General features: G+C 45.0%; 2 protein-coding genes across 2 annotated transcripts in view; both read right to left on the reverse strand.

Annotated features, from left to right (window-relative positions):
- slc4a4a (solute carrier family 4 member 4a) overlaps positions 1-16,996 on the reverse strand; it is an 81,520-nt gene that overhangs the window by 10,138 nt on the left and 54,386 nt on the right. The gene's annotated exons all lie outside the window — the stretch shown is intronic.
- On the reverse strand, positions 3,711-15,289 carry npffr2a (neuropeptide FF receptor 2a). The gene is made up of 3 exons (XM_060053877.1): positions 14,906-15,289; positions 10,064-10,163; positions 3,711-4,825 (listed from the first exon to the last, which is right to left on the reverse strand). Exons 1-3 carry the CDS (start codon positions 15,252-15,254, stop codon positions 3,976-3,978), a joined length of 1,299 nt encoding a protein of 432 aa, XP_059909860.1. The 5' UTR covers positions 15,255-15,289; the 3' UTR covers positions 3,711-3,975.

The raw sequence follows: 16,996 nt of genomic DNA on the forward strand, positions 1-16,996 counted from the left end.
CATACATTTTAGTCAAAATAACATAGAAATGTTACATAACACTTTGTGAGACCAAAACGGAACCGTTTTCAACTGCAAAAATATATTTTTTGAGTTTACTTACACTTTAAGGTGACCCCAAACAGATTTCACACTTCTTTTTTGATGCAAAATGGTTATATCAACAAGTGCATTACAATTTGCATTTGAAACATCAAGATTTCACTGAACCCTTTTAGCAAAAAGTAAAATAACAAAAGAGTTAATGTTCTGTGTCTTATTGAGTTAAATTGCTAATCCCTGAATCTGGATCAAACATTAGCATTATTACATACTTACATTTTCACAGATCACACTGCTTCCTCGAATGCTCTTCATGTTCAGCAAACTGTTCAATATATGCAGGTGACCTCGATGGATAATATATTATGATTACATGAGCATTCATTCATCATTTAACCATGAATATTCACAGAGGTAATAGATGTTCAAATTAGCCCTTCACAAATAATATTGGTCAAGTCCTATCTCCCTACCAGTGTCTGCCACAGAAAACGTTCATTCTCCATGCTATTACCGAAAATCTCATTCAAACCAATTCCATTCACAATTGTTAATTCCACACCATACCGGTACAAACGTACAAATCCCAACATATAGAATTAAGTAGTAAAACACTCACAACAAATGACACAACATATCCACATGCAAATTGTACAAAATCCAACAAAACACATTTTTACGGGTACTCATCCATTCAATTTGGCAAAGTTTGGAGCAGCAACAATAGCAAAGGGACTTACTATATGATTGAGGGCGACAGGCACAGGATGAATCTGTACATTCAATATCAAGGCCCGACCACTGCATCATCACTTCTGCCATCCAATAAGTGCACATAAAGAAAGCGTCACAAGAATAGGCAATCGATGACACTCCCAAGAGTCATCAGAAACTGTGAGATTTGAATTCTTATACCAGTAAGCATTTTCAATAATATGTTCTCCTTTAATGATACTAATTAGATGTATTCTCATACACAACCTCCGACAGATGGCAAAACATATACACCAACAACAACAACAACTTAATACAGTGGAACATAAGCAAGAATGATAATCATGGGTTCTGACTGCGTCTGAGGCGAGGAGACTTAGAAACGGTTGTTCTACAAGGTGTGGGAAATTACTTCCCCTTGCAGCAGATTAAACCTGACCTTCACATCTCTATTGGGGCTAATCACCCCACCTAGACTATGATACACAGAGCAGCATTGTTTTCCACAAACCAGTTTGGCTCCCACCACGATGCCAGACATTGATTTCATTCTGCACAATGTGCCCGGGCCAATGACATGCATGGAAATTGACCAGCAGTCTCTATAGTCGACTCCTACGCTCAGGGGGAAATTGCCAAATTTTGAGCGGCAGAAATCATTAATATTGAGTGACAGCATGTCAGCTCACACGGTCGCACAACATTATGGAGAGCCAGCAGGGAGTATAATAAATGTGCCCATTTCAGTGGCCTCCGGTACGGTACTGAGGCAGTTCAAACGCCCGGTCCCAAAGAGAAGGGATGGTGAGCGAAATGGGTGAGAATAAATAAATAACCTTTTTGCGTAGCTTATTTTTGCACTGGTATTTTTTTAGGTTTGCATTAGTGTAATGTTTTTCTGTACAGCGAAGACAACATCTTATTTTTCAACAAGTTATTTGGGAACAAAGCCTCCACAGAAAGTGCCAGACAGCACTAAGTCACCTTTAGAAACACCAAAAACACCTACAGGTTCAAAAAGCCTCACACTGGCCATTTTGGTTTGAACTTGGAAAAACGCCAGCTGTGTGGTGGAACTGTGTGCAAGCAATTTGCATCATACTAACTTTAGTATAAATTGCTTGACGTTCATGATGTCTGTGTAGTTAAAATCGTAAGATTTGCTGGAATCTTGTTATTTAAGCTTATAACGTTGGTGGAACTGCATTCAGTTCCACCAACGAGCTGGCATTTAGAACCAAGATGGCCGATAGGTGATCAAAACTCATAGGGGTCCTAACAACCACAGTTCACAAAGACACACAGAACTTCACAGCAGAAATTCTGGGCACAGGGCAAAGGCTACCAAATGAATGTAGACAATATAAGTTTATCCCGCAGTCCCATTTTCTTTTTCAGATAAAAATCACAGGAACTGTTTCATGGAGAGATCAAAGCAATCGTTATACAACACTTTGTAATTCAATAGGAAACACTTTGAGAAACTTTAAACGGCACATTCCTCACAAAATCATGATGTACAAAAAGAAGCCATGTCAGCAGCATTACACTCTTTGTACCAAGACTAAGTGACTTGAGGAAATAAGGTAATCAAAGCAATGTTCTGCTTTTCAAAATGTCAGCGATGTGTGTATATTAATAATATTGATACAAATGCTTCCTCCACTCCTCCAGGTTTAGAGGAAATGTGTGTCCTCTAAAAGCTGCTCCCTGTACTTAATTTCTGTCAATTGTAAATTCTCGGCACTCCTCCAAGGAATATCAATTATGGCTGGTGCTCAATAAATGCTAACCACATATTGAACAGCTACTGTTTGAGTGCTGTGGATGCCTGTGTGAATGAGGCATATTGTATTCATGGTTTTCAACGACAACGAATCAGTGTTTCTGCCCTGATTAACACTCACTCACTCTGCCAAAAGGTGTTAACCCTTAAATAACAATTAAGAATAGTATCCTATGCTGTTTAATTGACTAGTACGGATTGACCATTATTTCAATGTTACAGTAGGCAATTCACCTTAGATTCATTTTCATCATATTTGTTTATATCTCTTTACATCCTGACATCAACCAATAACAGGCCTGGCCGGCTAGGCAGACCTATCGCTATAGCTAGCAAGCAAGCTCGCCTTGTGTTTCGAGGACTTGCCTTTTCGGTAGGATACTCTCAAAAATAGCATTCTCAGGTTGGTGGGTTTCTCCAAATGGACAAAAACCCTAATTTGAACAGAAAATTCCTGATTGGAAAACTTGGCAACAATTCTCTGGCGCGATCATAGTAATTCTTCATGCACTCATTAATCTTTCTGATAGTTATGTATTGATTTTTGACCCCAGTCTGGCTGCCTCTCTGCCTGTGTGGCCTCACAACGGTAAATTAAAATGGGGCCGGGTCCACTTTGGCTGTGAGCATAGACATCATGCTTAATGCGATATTGATCTGCATTCACAAAACAAATTGAATAAACCAAGATCAGAAGGGTGGAGGATTGAGTCATAAAGGACATTTTATCAAATGATCCATCCAAATATACGTTTGAAATATTGAATTACCGGTAAACCCATTTTGTGGAATAACATTTTCCAGTCATAATTTATAGTTTAACTGGCATTCGTGTGTATGAAATTTATATTGAAACACGTTTTAGCGATAGGGAAAACAGAATGATGCCGTATTTCCTTGAAATCCTTGAAAAAAGGCTTTACCCATAATAAATGATTGTTTTAATAAGATTGTTATAGACAACAGAGGAAGAGTTTCAACTGAATATTGTGTTGACAATAGTCAACACAATATGTAGGTTTGACCAAAGTATCACCAGAAATGCTTGTCCCTTCATATTACACATGATGTGCCATATGGTATGTATAATAGGAGATAGGAAAGGATAGCTTTTCCAGTTACATGCTACTATAAAACTCTCCCCTTGGCGAGGTTGTAAAGACTTGATTTCAAAGAGGCGCCGTAAAATACAAAGCTGCTTTATTTGCTACTATTTTGATAACGTAACATTCAACATTTAAGAAAAAGCTATTCACTTTTGCAGTTGTGCAGTTGCTGACACAGTCAATGTCCTGTCTGTCCCCACATGTCGTTTCAATTTCAATCCACGACGAAAGCAAACTAACCAAAACCACCCGTGCACCTGTCCTGCTCAAATAGACACAGAGGTCACGCGTCCCGCTCTGATAGTCACCTCGCACCCCTTGTCTCGCTCAAATAGACACGGCAGTCACTCCCCCGCTGCTGGGCGAGACCTTGTCCAGGTCCTCCATGACCAGGTCCTGCTCGTTGACGTTTCTGGACCTGCGGGACGTGTTGTTGTCCAGGCTGTTCAGGGAGATGGGCTCCACCGAGGCCCCGGGGTTGGCCGGCAGCACCGAGTTCCCCTGCAGCCGGTGCGAGTAGGTCTTCCTGCGATGGCCGTTGGCCGAGCACAGGCCGAACTTGAAGACGGCCTGGAAGCCCCGGCGGAAGTTCTCGTTGAAGAAGCCGTAGATGATGGGGTTGACGCTGCTGTTGAAGAAGGCCAGCCAGTGGGCGAAGGGGTAGATGTAGATGTTGATGACGCGGTGCTGCTGCACCGTGAGCCTGGCGTAGTCGCTCAACATCATCAGCGTCCACAGGGGCAGCCAGGACAGGATGAACAGCAGGGCCACGACAAGCAGCATCTTGATGACCCTCTGCTTCTTCTTGGACACCGTGTGCCGGTTGTCGTGGCCCGGTTTGCCGCCCGTCGGCACGGCCGACTTGAAGAGCGTGATTCCGATGCGGGCGTACATGATCACGATGAGGGACAAGGGGGCGAGGTAGATGTTGGCGAAGAGGACCGTGGTGTAGATCTTCCTCATGCCCTGGTTGGGCCAGTTTTCTCGGCACCAGTAAAAGGGAGTTGTTTTGTTGTTGTATCCTAGCAGCACACTGATAGTTTGCTCCTTGGTCACCTGCAGCATGACCCCAGAGGGACACATAATGGAGATGGCCAGGACCCAGATAATGACTATAATTAGGGTGGCTTTGGACAGCGTCAGCTTCTGCTTGAAGGGGTATACGATGCATCGGAACCTGCACGCAGATCACATAAGAAGAACAAAAGTTAGTTGCAGTCCACTTCAAACAGTAGATTTCAGAGGATTTCAACTCATAAAATATTCAGCATTGAAGACATACATTGGATGGTATGACGCACTCCCAACCTTTATGGTTCTGGCAGAGACATGTCAAAAGTTCATGTCAAACCCCTTGGCTAATGGCACGGCAACAGCAACATTACATCGATTTTTGAGGCTAAAAATGTTTCCTCTGCAAGTTCAAAGTTCAAAAGAGGGCGTTTAACCTGATTTGGTTTTGATCAGCATGCTCAAACCCACACACAGTCCATCTTCTCAGGCTACGTTTACATGATGACCGTCTGAACAGAAGACGCAAAAGTGGCGTCGCGTTTTCACTTTTTATTCCGTGTTTAGACAAGCGTTTTCGGGAGGATATCTACGTGCATACGGTGACGCAAAAGAGTGTGGAATTCGATTGGGTATGCATGCCAGGCTGCTAGGTGGTGCTGTGATAGACTATCACACAACACCGCCATGTCTGAGCGCATGCGTAGAATCTTCCTTCTTCTCTTATCTGCACCGCGAAAACCCAAACATAATTACAGATCCTTCTCTGTTCAGTAATACTATCTGTACATATTCTGTACATTTCGTGGAAAGACTCCTGTTAGTTTATTAGAGCTGCCAGAGCAGCTTGACGGTCCAACGCGTGGAAATAATCCAACATGTTTGTTTATTTCCCATGTATGTGACGTAAACGCATATGCGACGTGAGCAGATCTAAGCAGAGTTTTGCGTCTTGGCAGTGTAGACGGAAACGCTACGGCGGAGCGTATTCATGTTTTCCACTCTGGAGGGTGGTTTCAGATTTTTGCCTTTTTAAGCCCCAAAAACGCCGTCACCGTCTAAACGAAAGGCACTTCCGATCAAATATTTTGTCGGAAGTGTCCTTGTGTAAACGGGGCCTCAGAAGGCATGTAAAAACTGTCTGAGAGAGAGATTTTTATTTATATTTCTGTTGGCTGTATTGTGCATCTACACTGTAGGGTCCACAAGCCCTTCAAAGATTGGGTATGGACTCTTCTGGGGTCCAGTTCCTGGAATTGGTTTGTTATTCACTCACTCCCATTTAGCTATTCTTTCTCCCTTTTTGTAGTACATACTTGGTTATCCTTTGTTTGACTTAAACTGCTTTGGCAATATAAATGTTAATTTTCCAATGCCATCAAGGGTCTTGTTAAATTAAATGAATTGTATTGAATTGAGAGCGCGAGCGAGAGAGAGAGCGAAAGAGCGAGAGCCAGAGGAAAAGTAAGAGAGCGAGTGAGAGACAGGGCCGTAGCCAGGGTTTCAACAATAGTGAGGTGGGGGGGGGGGGTGCCCAACGTCTAAATTGAATATTCTGAGAATCATCTCTGAGAAGGTCTTAAAGGGGTAGTTCGGAATTTTGGACATAGGGCCTGATTCCCAAGTGAGCATTGGTATTCTATATCACTGGAGACAGTTTCCAACACATTTCATACAGTCCTTCTAGTTGCAGAGTTCGCTCGTGCTAGGCTAGCGCAAGTCAACGGGCAATGCTAGCCTGCTATTAAAAACAGTCTTACCCACTCCACAGTACACCCGAGGTAAATCAATTATAACGCCAGACTATAGATTTAAATGTCTGTGTTGATAGAATAATGTTAGAAATAAAACTAACCTTGCATCGCATGAATCATCGAGGGACTACTCTCTCAGCAGAAGCGGAATTTTACTATGCGCTGGTTAGGTTTGTAACCGAATCACGACAGAAGAACGTAAACAGAGAAGCGTGGGACAGAAGCGCAATTGAACGACTAGGCAACATGATGGTTCAGTGTGCTTTTAGAAATTGTAGAAATAAACGGTACAGATGGGCACCACAAAGTTTCCACCAATTTCCAGTGTGAGATCCAGAAAGGACTCAACTGTGGCTTGTTGCTGCTGGCTTGGACATCAAAACACCGGCTCGTACATGTACGGTTCGTTGGATACAACAAATTCCTCATAATCGTCTTCAAAAGCAGATGCATCGCTAACTCCTCCAAACGTGGGCATATCTTGTTAATTGAATACGCTTATAGAATTCCTTCGTTCACTGTACTCTGCGTTTGTAGCAATGACAGCGGCAGGTAACCTAGGTATCAGTCCGCCGCTGCCGTAGCCTACGTACAGGAATATAAACACTGCTGCTGAGACCCCGCAAATCCCTCAAAATGCAATGCAATGCAAGGTTGGTTTTATTTCTAACATTATTCTATAAACAGACATTTGGATTTATAGTCTGTCGTTATAATTGATTTACCTCGGGTGTACTGTGGAGTGGGTAAGACTGTTTTTAATAGCAGGCTAGCATTGCCCGTTGACTTGCGCTAGCCTAGCACGAGCGAACTCTGCAACTAGAAGGACTGTATGAAATGTGTTGAAAACTGTCTCCAGTGATATAGAATACCAATGCTCACTTGGGAATCAGGCCCTATGTCCAAAATTCCGAACTACCCCTTTAACTGTTTTTGTTCCCAATTATACTTTAAGCAAACAAAAAGGGGGGACCCGAGCTCTGTGACCTCATAGCTGGCTACGGGCACGGGGAGCGAGACGGGGGGAGAGTGAGAAAGAGAAGGGGGAGAGGGAGAGGGAAAGATAATGAAAGCAAGGAGAGGGTGAGAGAGGGTAAAAAAGAGGGAGTGAGAGAGGGAGGGGGTGAGGGAGCAGGTGAAAGAGGGAAGATAGACAGAGAAAGATATAAAAAGAGGAGGGGAGCAGGAGAGAGAAGTAGGGAGGGTGAGGAACAGAGAGAGGGAGAGCAAGAAAGAGATAGAGGGGGTGAGGGGAGAGAGAGATCAAGAGAAAGGGGTGAGGGCGAGGAGAGAGAAAGATCAAGAGAGACATTGTATCTTACCAGTATTGTACACATTATCGTTATCGACTTGTGTTCGTAATATGCATGTGTCCCCCTGTTAATATACATTGCCATGGACAGTATTATGCGCTACGTGTTTAGTTTGCGTGTGTTTAAACAGATGGAGGCACACGCACGCGCCCGCATTCATTTATCCTTTTTAACACTCACTCGCGGTAAAACTATGTTATCTCACGATCAAATACTCATCAATCCTAAAAGTTATGGGCTTGTACACAATGTCTGTGTCAGGAAAATATGTGTGTTGCTGTACGGTGTTTGCAGATGCATTGATTTAAATACAACTTATTACTGCTGTATCAGGTTTTCTTTCCCAAATATTTTAACCAATGTTATCATTTACCCTAAAACGAGATTTTGTTTTGGAAGGCTGGGGTATAGCCTACTACTTTCGAGTTTATTATTGTTATTATTATTATTGTAACGCGTGGCATAGCCTACTACAGTGTTTATTGATGCAGCCCCTATCGAAAAAAAAAAAATCCACAATCCACAACATCATCATAATATTTAAATTAGACAAATCGTTTGAATGTTTGTGCTGTGTATAGCCTTCTGGTGTGTAAGCTTATGTTGCAGTTCCGACCTGCCATGGTACGTCAAAATAGCAACATTAACTGCGCTATCCGCTAGTGCTCTTAGACCAGGTATTTGTCAGTCAGTTGCGCTACTACTTTTCGCCGACACGCCTCTCAGGGCGCAAGTTTAGTGGCGCAGGTTTGCTGCGGGGGGAAATCGGCTTTGCGCCGGGTGCAAACTAGCGAAGATACGTGCATCGGTGTAGAAAGTAAATTGCGCTGGATGCAAGATAGGGCCCAGAGAGAGAGACGGAGTGAGAGAGGTGGAGCAGGAGAGAGAGATGCGAGAGAGAGAGAGAGAGCAAGAAAGAGACAAAGAGAGGGAGACAGAAAGAGAGACAGAGAGAAAGAGAGAGAGGAGAGAGAAGAGAGGAGGGCGTGAGGCTGTCGTGTCATGTCTCCTCTCCTCTGTGACTATTTCCCGGCATAGTTTTCACAACCAGTCACGGCCCCGTTCAACATACTGCTGTCGGCGGCAGATTGAGGCGCATGCGCTGACGAATTACCAAGCGATTCGGTAGGATTAGGATTGTGGCTGCCTGCCGTGGCTGAGTGAGTGGTTTTGACATCTGGGATGTTATGAGTAAATAAAACAAGAATCAGCGCAGCCCGATGGTGTTTACAACAGCAAGGCCGACCAGGCAGGGACGGATGCCATTTGCGTTGTCGATGTTGGGGGGGATCAAGACAAACAAACACAGACAGACGGAATTAAAAGTTCGTGCCACTTGGATATATCCAGTGACGAGGGTGACGATCGCTTCTGGGTGGGCTCTAACCGAATCTTCTCCGGTGTTGTCTTGTTGACATCCTCCAGAAAGATTCCAATACCGTATCCGCTCATTAATGTGCTGATGATAGAAAAAATGGTTGGGTGTCAAAGGGTTGCCACTTTTTGACGAAGGCGTTGAATGTAAGCCCCATGATGAAGTGGTACACAAACTTGGTGAAAAAAATAAAGCTGTCCAAGTTAGCCTGTCCTGTCACTCCGTCACTCTGACTCAACTTGTCGAGCGAGCGTCGTGCCGAGCACTGAGCGTCCGTGTGACGCCCGTCTGAGATGTGCCCCCTCTGAACCATTAAAGGGGACCTATTAGGCTTTTTCGACTTTTATGACCTATGAACGTTGTTATAATGATTAATAGTCATATTTAACCATACCAAAGTGTCAAATAATGACGTACATGCATTTCGACGTATTCCCTGCTGACAGTCTGGGGTGGCTGTGAAGAGCGCTTAACACTCGGGAAAACGTTTGCGATTCACTTGTTCACATTTCCGGGAAATCCTCTACGTAGAGGCACTCCTGCCGCGCCCCCATATGCCTGGTCAAATCTGCCCGCGCGCGCGCTTCAAGGAACGTAACCAATCACAACAGAGTTGGGTTGGCAGGAGGGGGCGAGGGGGCGGAGAAGGACGAAACCGAGCGTTGACAGAGAACGCTGAAAGCGCCCAGATGAGAGGAAGAGTTTCCCGAAAATCGACATCGTTTTTTGTGCTGTGATTCGTGTCAGGTTGCGCTATAGGAGTCATTCATAAGAAATGAAGACCAGAAAAGTAGCATAATAGGTCCTCTTTAACGAGCCCCACGGCCGCACCACTTATGGCCACGAGGCTCGTTAATGGTTCAGAGGGGGCACATCTCGGACGGGCGTCACACGGACGTTCAGGGGTCACTTCCCGTAACACCCGCGGTCCGATCCACAGCCTGCACCCTGCACCGGTTTACCTGTCAACTGCGATGGCGACCAGCGTGAACACCGACGCCGACACGGAGATTCCCTGCACCATGCCGCTCATTTTACACACCAGGCTTCCAAAGGGCCACCCTGTCAGACAGAGAGACACACAGAGACACTTTAGCATCGCTGAGCACACGTCAGCTCAGTGTGTGTGCATGTGTGTGTGTTTTGTGCGTAGACATAGACATAGTCATTGATGAACATTATATAATATCACACTCTATTATCGCTGAGAACACTTCAGTTGAGTATGTGGGGGTGTTGGCATGAGTGATAGTGTGTTTTTTTTTTTATTTGTGTATGTTTGCACTTGCATTTGCATGTGTGTGCGTGTGTGTGTGTGTGTGTGTGTGTGTGTGTGTGTGTGTGTGTGTGTGTGTGTGTGTGTGTGTGTGTGTGTGTGTGTGTGTGTGTGTTTGTGCATAGAAAGTAATTGATGAACATATATTTCACACTTTAGCATCGCTGAGAGTGTGTGCGTGTGTGTGTGTGGGGGGGGGGGGGGGTGTGCAAACACAGATTTTCACCACATATGTCTGTACAGGGAAGCATACATATGAGGGTCCCCCCGGGAATAGAATCCTCCTTAGCTCCAGGGGTTTTGAACTTGCTCAAGGGGGGTTCATCATTGCAGAGAGCCAGCCAAAGGGTGCTGTCACTGTGGATGTGCAGGAAGTCCTCCATCCCGAGCATGACGGTGACCCTACAACCGGTGGCCAATCGCAACCGAGCCCGTACTTCAACATCGACACGAATTCTTTCTTTGTTCTTTGTTTAACGTTATTGCACAATATATCAACATTTCTATGTGAGACTCTGTTAGGTCTTTATGTCCTATCAGGAGTGATGAAGTAGCTATCCATCCATCCATCTAGCTTACCTAAAGGGAAGACACACACTAGTGCAGGGATGATTTTAATAATACAAAACAGCGCGGCGACTACGGTCCATGAGTCTGATTTATGCTGTTGTCTTGGTAGTCCCCCTGGCAAGCAAGTTGGCCGGGGGAATGTGTGAATTATTTGACGGTATGATCGTCGTGATTAGTCTATCGACTGCTTACTATAGCTTGATATTCAGAGTGCATTGCTCTACCCTTGGATTAACCCCAATCACAGATCCCACTGAGAGGCGATGGATCAATGTATACGGTTAAATGCTGTATTCAAACAGCTACAACTTGAAATGCACTCCCGAGTTTAAGTCTTTGGGTCAAGCGATGGGTTCGATGGTGTGATCGGCATAGGGCATAAACATGGACTGAAGCTGCGATGATTCGTTTGGCTAGTGTGTGTTCGTTCCCTCGAGGGAGGCTGTGTGTGTTGAAATGAGGGGGACTACATTTCCCAGCATATGAAGGCCGTCCGATGTAGAGCCTTGTCTGCAGGGCCAGAAGGACGAATTGGAACGCAGCTCCATGAATCACAGGCTGTCTTTGTATGTTGTTATTCAACCCGTTTCCTCACATGACACAGGAAATTGTACAATAAAGATTATCTGATATGGGGTATAAATGGTACCTAAGAATGATGCATTAAGTGACCATTCATGCTTTGCAGCATCAATGAACAAACCGTAATGGTGTGTGTGTGTGTGTGTGTGTGTGTGTGTGTGTGTGTGTGTGTGTGTGTGTGTGTGTGTGTGTGTGTGTGTGTGTGTGTGTGTGTGTGTGTGTGTGTGTGTGTGTGTGTGTGTGTGTGTACTTTGTGAATAGACAGTCATAGATGTACATCTATATCTAGACAGAAAGGAGTGTGTGTGTGTGTGTGTTTGAGTGGGAGTTTGTGCGTCTACGTTTGCGGTTGCGTGCGCCCATGCGTGTGTTTGTGAGTGTGTGTGTGTGTGTGTGTGTGTGTGTGTGTGTGTGTGTGTGTGTGTGTGTGTGTGTGTGTGTGTGTGTGTGTGTGTGTGTGTGTGTGTGTGTGTGTGTGTGTGTGTGTGTGTGTGTGTGTGTGTGTGCCCATGGATGCCTGTGGGTGCATGTTACTGTATTGGAGTGTGTTTGTGCAGGATTTATTCATGACACTATGCAACCCTTTTACACAGTTAACAGGAGTTTGCCAAAGCAGTGTGTAACAAGGAGGAGAGCCCCAGGAAGTAGTATCTGCGAGTCTGTGGTGTCTTTCCACTGTCCTAGGAATAAAGGACCAGCCTGGATAGAGACTAATGGATGGAGGATGACAACAGTATCATCAATTACAGAGTCAGCCCATTCCACGACAAGTCGACCTTGGACAATGATCTACGGAACCTGCCTCACCCACAAGGGAACCAGCATTGTGGGTGACCCCAGTCACCCCTCACACACCCTTCAGCCTCCTTCCATCTGGGAGACGGCAGCCTCCAGGCCGGCTCCACCAGACTGCTAAACAGCTTTTTCCACCGGGTTATCAGGAAGCTCGACTCTCTCCCCTCTGTCCCTTCCCTCCCCTCTGCCCCTATGAACTCTGGACCCTGAAACCGCCTTCCATTTCCCCCAAGAACTCTGGACTTCTTACCCATAATGTAAAGCTTTATTTTATATATACTGGTTGTTATTTTTTGCCTTACCATTGCACTATTTAGAATTATGTTGCACTATCTAGAATTCATTTGTTGTAAATATTACTTATGTTATTTAATTTTACCTAATTGTACCATCTTCTCCTTATTGCACCGTGAGACAAACGCAAGTTCATCCCCCCCTGCAACTCGACAACTAAATGCTCTGTAGTTGTGTGTGTGTATTGTTGTATGTTACTGTGTCTTTATGTACAACAAGCTGCTCAAACAAATTGCCCCTAGTGGGATTAATGAAGTTGTATTGTATTGTATTGTATTGTATTGTATTGTATTGTATTGCGATTCCTATTTGTTTGGCACATATTTTGGAATTGACAATAAAGCTGACTTTGGCTTTGACTTTTGACTTTAAGAGCCCTCATTGAAAGGTTTTAAATGAGGGCTCGATTGCCCCATGTCATCGGGGCATCAGGTCACAGGGGTATGCGTGCCCTAGGACGTGAAATAGCGCATTTATCATGTGAAAGCAGTCAGTTGACTAGTGTGGTGTGTCACACTATACACATCAAGACTTGATGTTGCTGATAGCAGGCAGTTAACTAGTGCGGCGTCACACTATATATACCCATATACCCAGACTTGATGTTACTGATATGGAAAGAGCGCATGCTCCTGTGCACCCACTCACTTGAAGGAGCCGAGATTGAATATCATCTCTTCCCCTATCGAGTTATTGTAAGTGGTTCTGTCAAAACCCCCTTTGTTTGAATGGGCTACAAAAGTGCTACCCTTTGTAGCCCATTCAGACTAGAAATGTAATGTGAGGTTCTAAGAATAAGCTTGACACAGCTACCAATTATAAACTAAATAATTTACCTGCAACATTCGTCGGCAACTAAATCAATGGGAGCCACGCTCGCTCAGAGCTGTAATTTGCGCGGCAGCCAAATAGTTAGACGGGAAACAACCAAAGCCAAAGCAGGTTTATTTCTGAGCGTGTTCGGGAAAGGCTTGCTCTAAAGTAAAATGTACAATAGCATAAAGATTAGCTGTGGGAGCAACAACAGCATGAATGAGCGGTTCTTTGGTTCATAACTCTGTCATTACTGCTTCTAGGCTCTTCTTTAGTCGCTGCACTGAGGATCAGATGGCACTTTTATACCGTTGGTTGAAGGCTTCCACTAAGAGTTCCCTGAGATAAACATGGCTTTGAATGTGGTTCACTCAGAGACGACGGGCGAAAGAGTTGGACTATAATATAGAAGGGTGGCCAAGATATGGTTTGAATATTAAAAAATCATAAGCACTGATTAAAAAACGAAATTGGACAGCTGACTCATGCATCACTTTTACCTAATGAAAGTCCTTCCCATTCGACATGTTGGCCAGTGAAGGCTGTGTGCCTCACCAGACGCTATCCACTGCCCAATCTATTGCTGGAAGTTAAACAGATATCCAAATCCGCAGGGAAACGAACTGCCTCAGCCTCTCCTTTTTAAACCTTTCGCAGCATCGTTCCTGCGTAAATCCTCGTTCACTAAACAAACCCTACAAACTAAATTCAACCACAGCAAAGTCCTCTCCAAGCTGGCAATACAAACCATAAGGTATATTGTATTAAACTCCTGTACGAGGCATCAAGATGCGATCTGAGAGCGCACCTGTGAGTCCCCCCCCCCCCCCCTTGCCCGTGCGCTCCCAGGTGTAGACACCAAGACGGCTGAGATTAGACCAAGTGGAACAGTGCTTTAATTGTAGTGCCTGCGATAAAAAAGAACGTCACATCAAAACAGAGAAAGAAAGAACCGGCGTCGCAGAAACAAAAGGCTGCGTCTTTTAATGGAAGACACGGGAGATTTGTGTGCCTTCGCCGCCAGGAGACGGCCCGCTGGCGAGCGTGTCTCCATCGGCCTCCCCGGAGACACCTCGCTATTCTCTCTCTCTCTCTCTCTCTCTCTCTCTCTCTCTCTTCTCTCTCTCTCTCTCTCTCTCTCTCTCTCTCTCTCTCTCTCTCTCTCTCTCTCTCTCTCTCTCTCTCTCTCTCTCTCTCTCTCTCTCTCTCTCTCTCTCTCTCTCTCTCTCTCTCTCTCTCTCTCTCTCTCTCTCTCTCTCTCTCTCTCTCTCTCTCTCTCTCTCTCTCTCTCTCTCTCTCTCTCTCTCTCTCTCTCTCTCTCTCTCTCTCTCTCTCTCTCTCTCTCTCTCTCTCTCTCTCTCTCTCTCTCTCTCTCTCTCTCTCTCTCTCTCTCTCTCTCTCGGTTCTCCCGTCGTCGTCGTCGTCGTCGTCCCAATCCCAGTCCCATGGGGGGCAGGGGCCCTGAAGCTCTCACCTGTGATGATGTTATCCAGCAGCGTGGTGGGCATGCAGAAGATGCCAACCAGAAGGTCGCTCACGGCCAGGTTGAGGATGAACAGGTTGGTGACCGTGCGCATGTTCTTGCTGCGCAGCACGATGAAGCATACCACGCCGTTGCCCACCATGCACACCAGGAAGATTAACAGGTAGGACGCCACGAAGATGGCCGCGATGGACGACTCGTGCAGGTAATATCCAACGTATGTGATGTTATTCCTGGGTCTGAAAGGGTTCTCCTCCTCCCATGACGACGTCGAGGAGATGTTGGGGAAGGTCCAGTTGTCGTACGTCTGAGTGACGTTGCCGTCCGGTTCCTCGTTCATTGTGCCCCCTGAGGAGACAACGCGTGATGAGTGGTCTGCTCTTCTGATGCAATGCTTCATGCTTAATCCGATTTGTGATTATGTTCATATATTCACAATCATAAGGGATTTATGTGAGCCAAGGATTACATAAACGTACATGGGTCTATGTAAATTGCACCGTTTTTGTTACTACTTTATTACCTTTCAAAACGACTTTGTGGTTCTCTACTTTGCACTCACGATGACAATGGCTAAACGCTTATGAATTTGTTATGAGTATCAGTGAGTCAGTACTCGTATGAAAATAAAGTAGGGCCTACAATCGTCACATAGATTTGAGGATGGCAAAGAGCACGAGGCCTACTTGATTATGCATGCCTAAAGTGGGCAAAGTACCCTGAATCTCAGCGGAGCAGGGTTTAATCAAAGTCAATATTTTGTTTGCCGAAATCGTACGGTATCTACACCATGAAGCCTGCAAAAATTATCATACTGTGACCTGAGAATTTGAATGAGAGTAAATTCGAGAATTATGTTGGCAGACTGTGGAGCGCCAACAGGGGTCGAGAGGTGGAGCATCTCGTAGGCTACCGCGTAGTAGGGGGATTAATTTAATTATAGAGACGCAAACCTGCACGAGTTTCCGTCCAAGGGACTGTAGTGCATAGAGAGTGGAGATCACATGTTCCATAAGTGTGCATTTAACGCAGAACGATTAATAATTGAATTACATGGTCATAGTAGTCTTAGATAAATCCGCATGTCCTTCTTTCAAACGCGATATTATACGCGATAGAAGTTAGGGAGGAAAACATATCAATTTTAAATCAGTTATATTTGCAATCCTGATTGTATTGTATGAATGGCCTTGACTACTAGTTGTAAGTACATTTATGTAGTTATACATTTAATTTTTTACTTTTTGGGGATATTTGTATCCTTAGCGAGCTTTAGATGAAATTGGGGGTTGGCTTCGTTATTATCTTTAATTTCAGGGTAAACTCCGTAACAGCGAGAGGGGATTTGAGATCAAGACACCGGAGTGAATCCGATAATTAGGTCGGTGGTGGTGGATTCGTGCGTGCGTAATTACGCGTACGCGCATGTGTATGGGTGTAGTGGAAAGGGGTCGCGTCGCGGACCGCGGCTATACGACCGACTCACACGAACGGGACTCGGTTCGCCAAAGGGAAGCTACGGAACGATATGGGCTGTAGTAAATATGGCGAATAAACATAATCTATCCCTGAGATACAGAGGCCTCCCCCAAAAAAACATCTTGTCATTTTTTAAATAGCACTTTATAAAGACTGAACGTGTAGTTGCAATTCATGACTGCATTCTGTGACTGTTGTTCTTTTTCTAAAAATGCCTATAGGTCTACGCGCTGTGATCTTATTGCAATGTGATGTGTGGCACACTGTCTCTTCCAGGCTGCCTCTTCACGTCAGCCTCTGGAAAATTTGCGTGTCTTGGGTGTGTGTGTGTGTGTGTGTGTGTGTGTGTGTGTGTGTGTGTGTGTGTGTGTGTGCGTGTGCGTGTGTGTGTGTGTGTGTGTGTGTGTGTGTGTGTGTGTGTGCGCGCGTGCGTGTGTGTGTGTGTGTGTGTGAAGATCACGCCTGAGCAGCCCAGCTTCACCACGTTGTGCGTTCCAGTGTGGCACTGCGTTGATCACACACTGAAACTTCGTGGTGAAAGTGGGGTACGATAAAGGTTGAAGACATGAGGAACAGTGAATAATCCTAAGTGTTTTAATTGGA

The sequence above is a fragment of the Gadus macrocephalus genome, chromosome 6, assembly GCF_031168955.1.
Source record: "Gadus macrocephalus chromosome 6, ASM3116895v1".
Classification (NCBI taxonomy): Eukaryota; Metazoa; Chordata; class Actinopteri; order Gadiformes; family Gadidae; genus Gadus; species Gadus macrocephalus.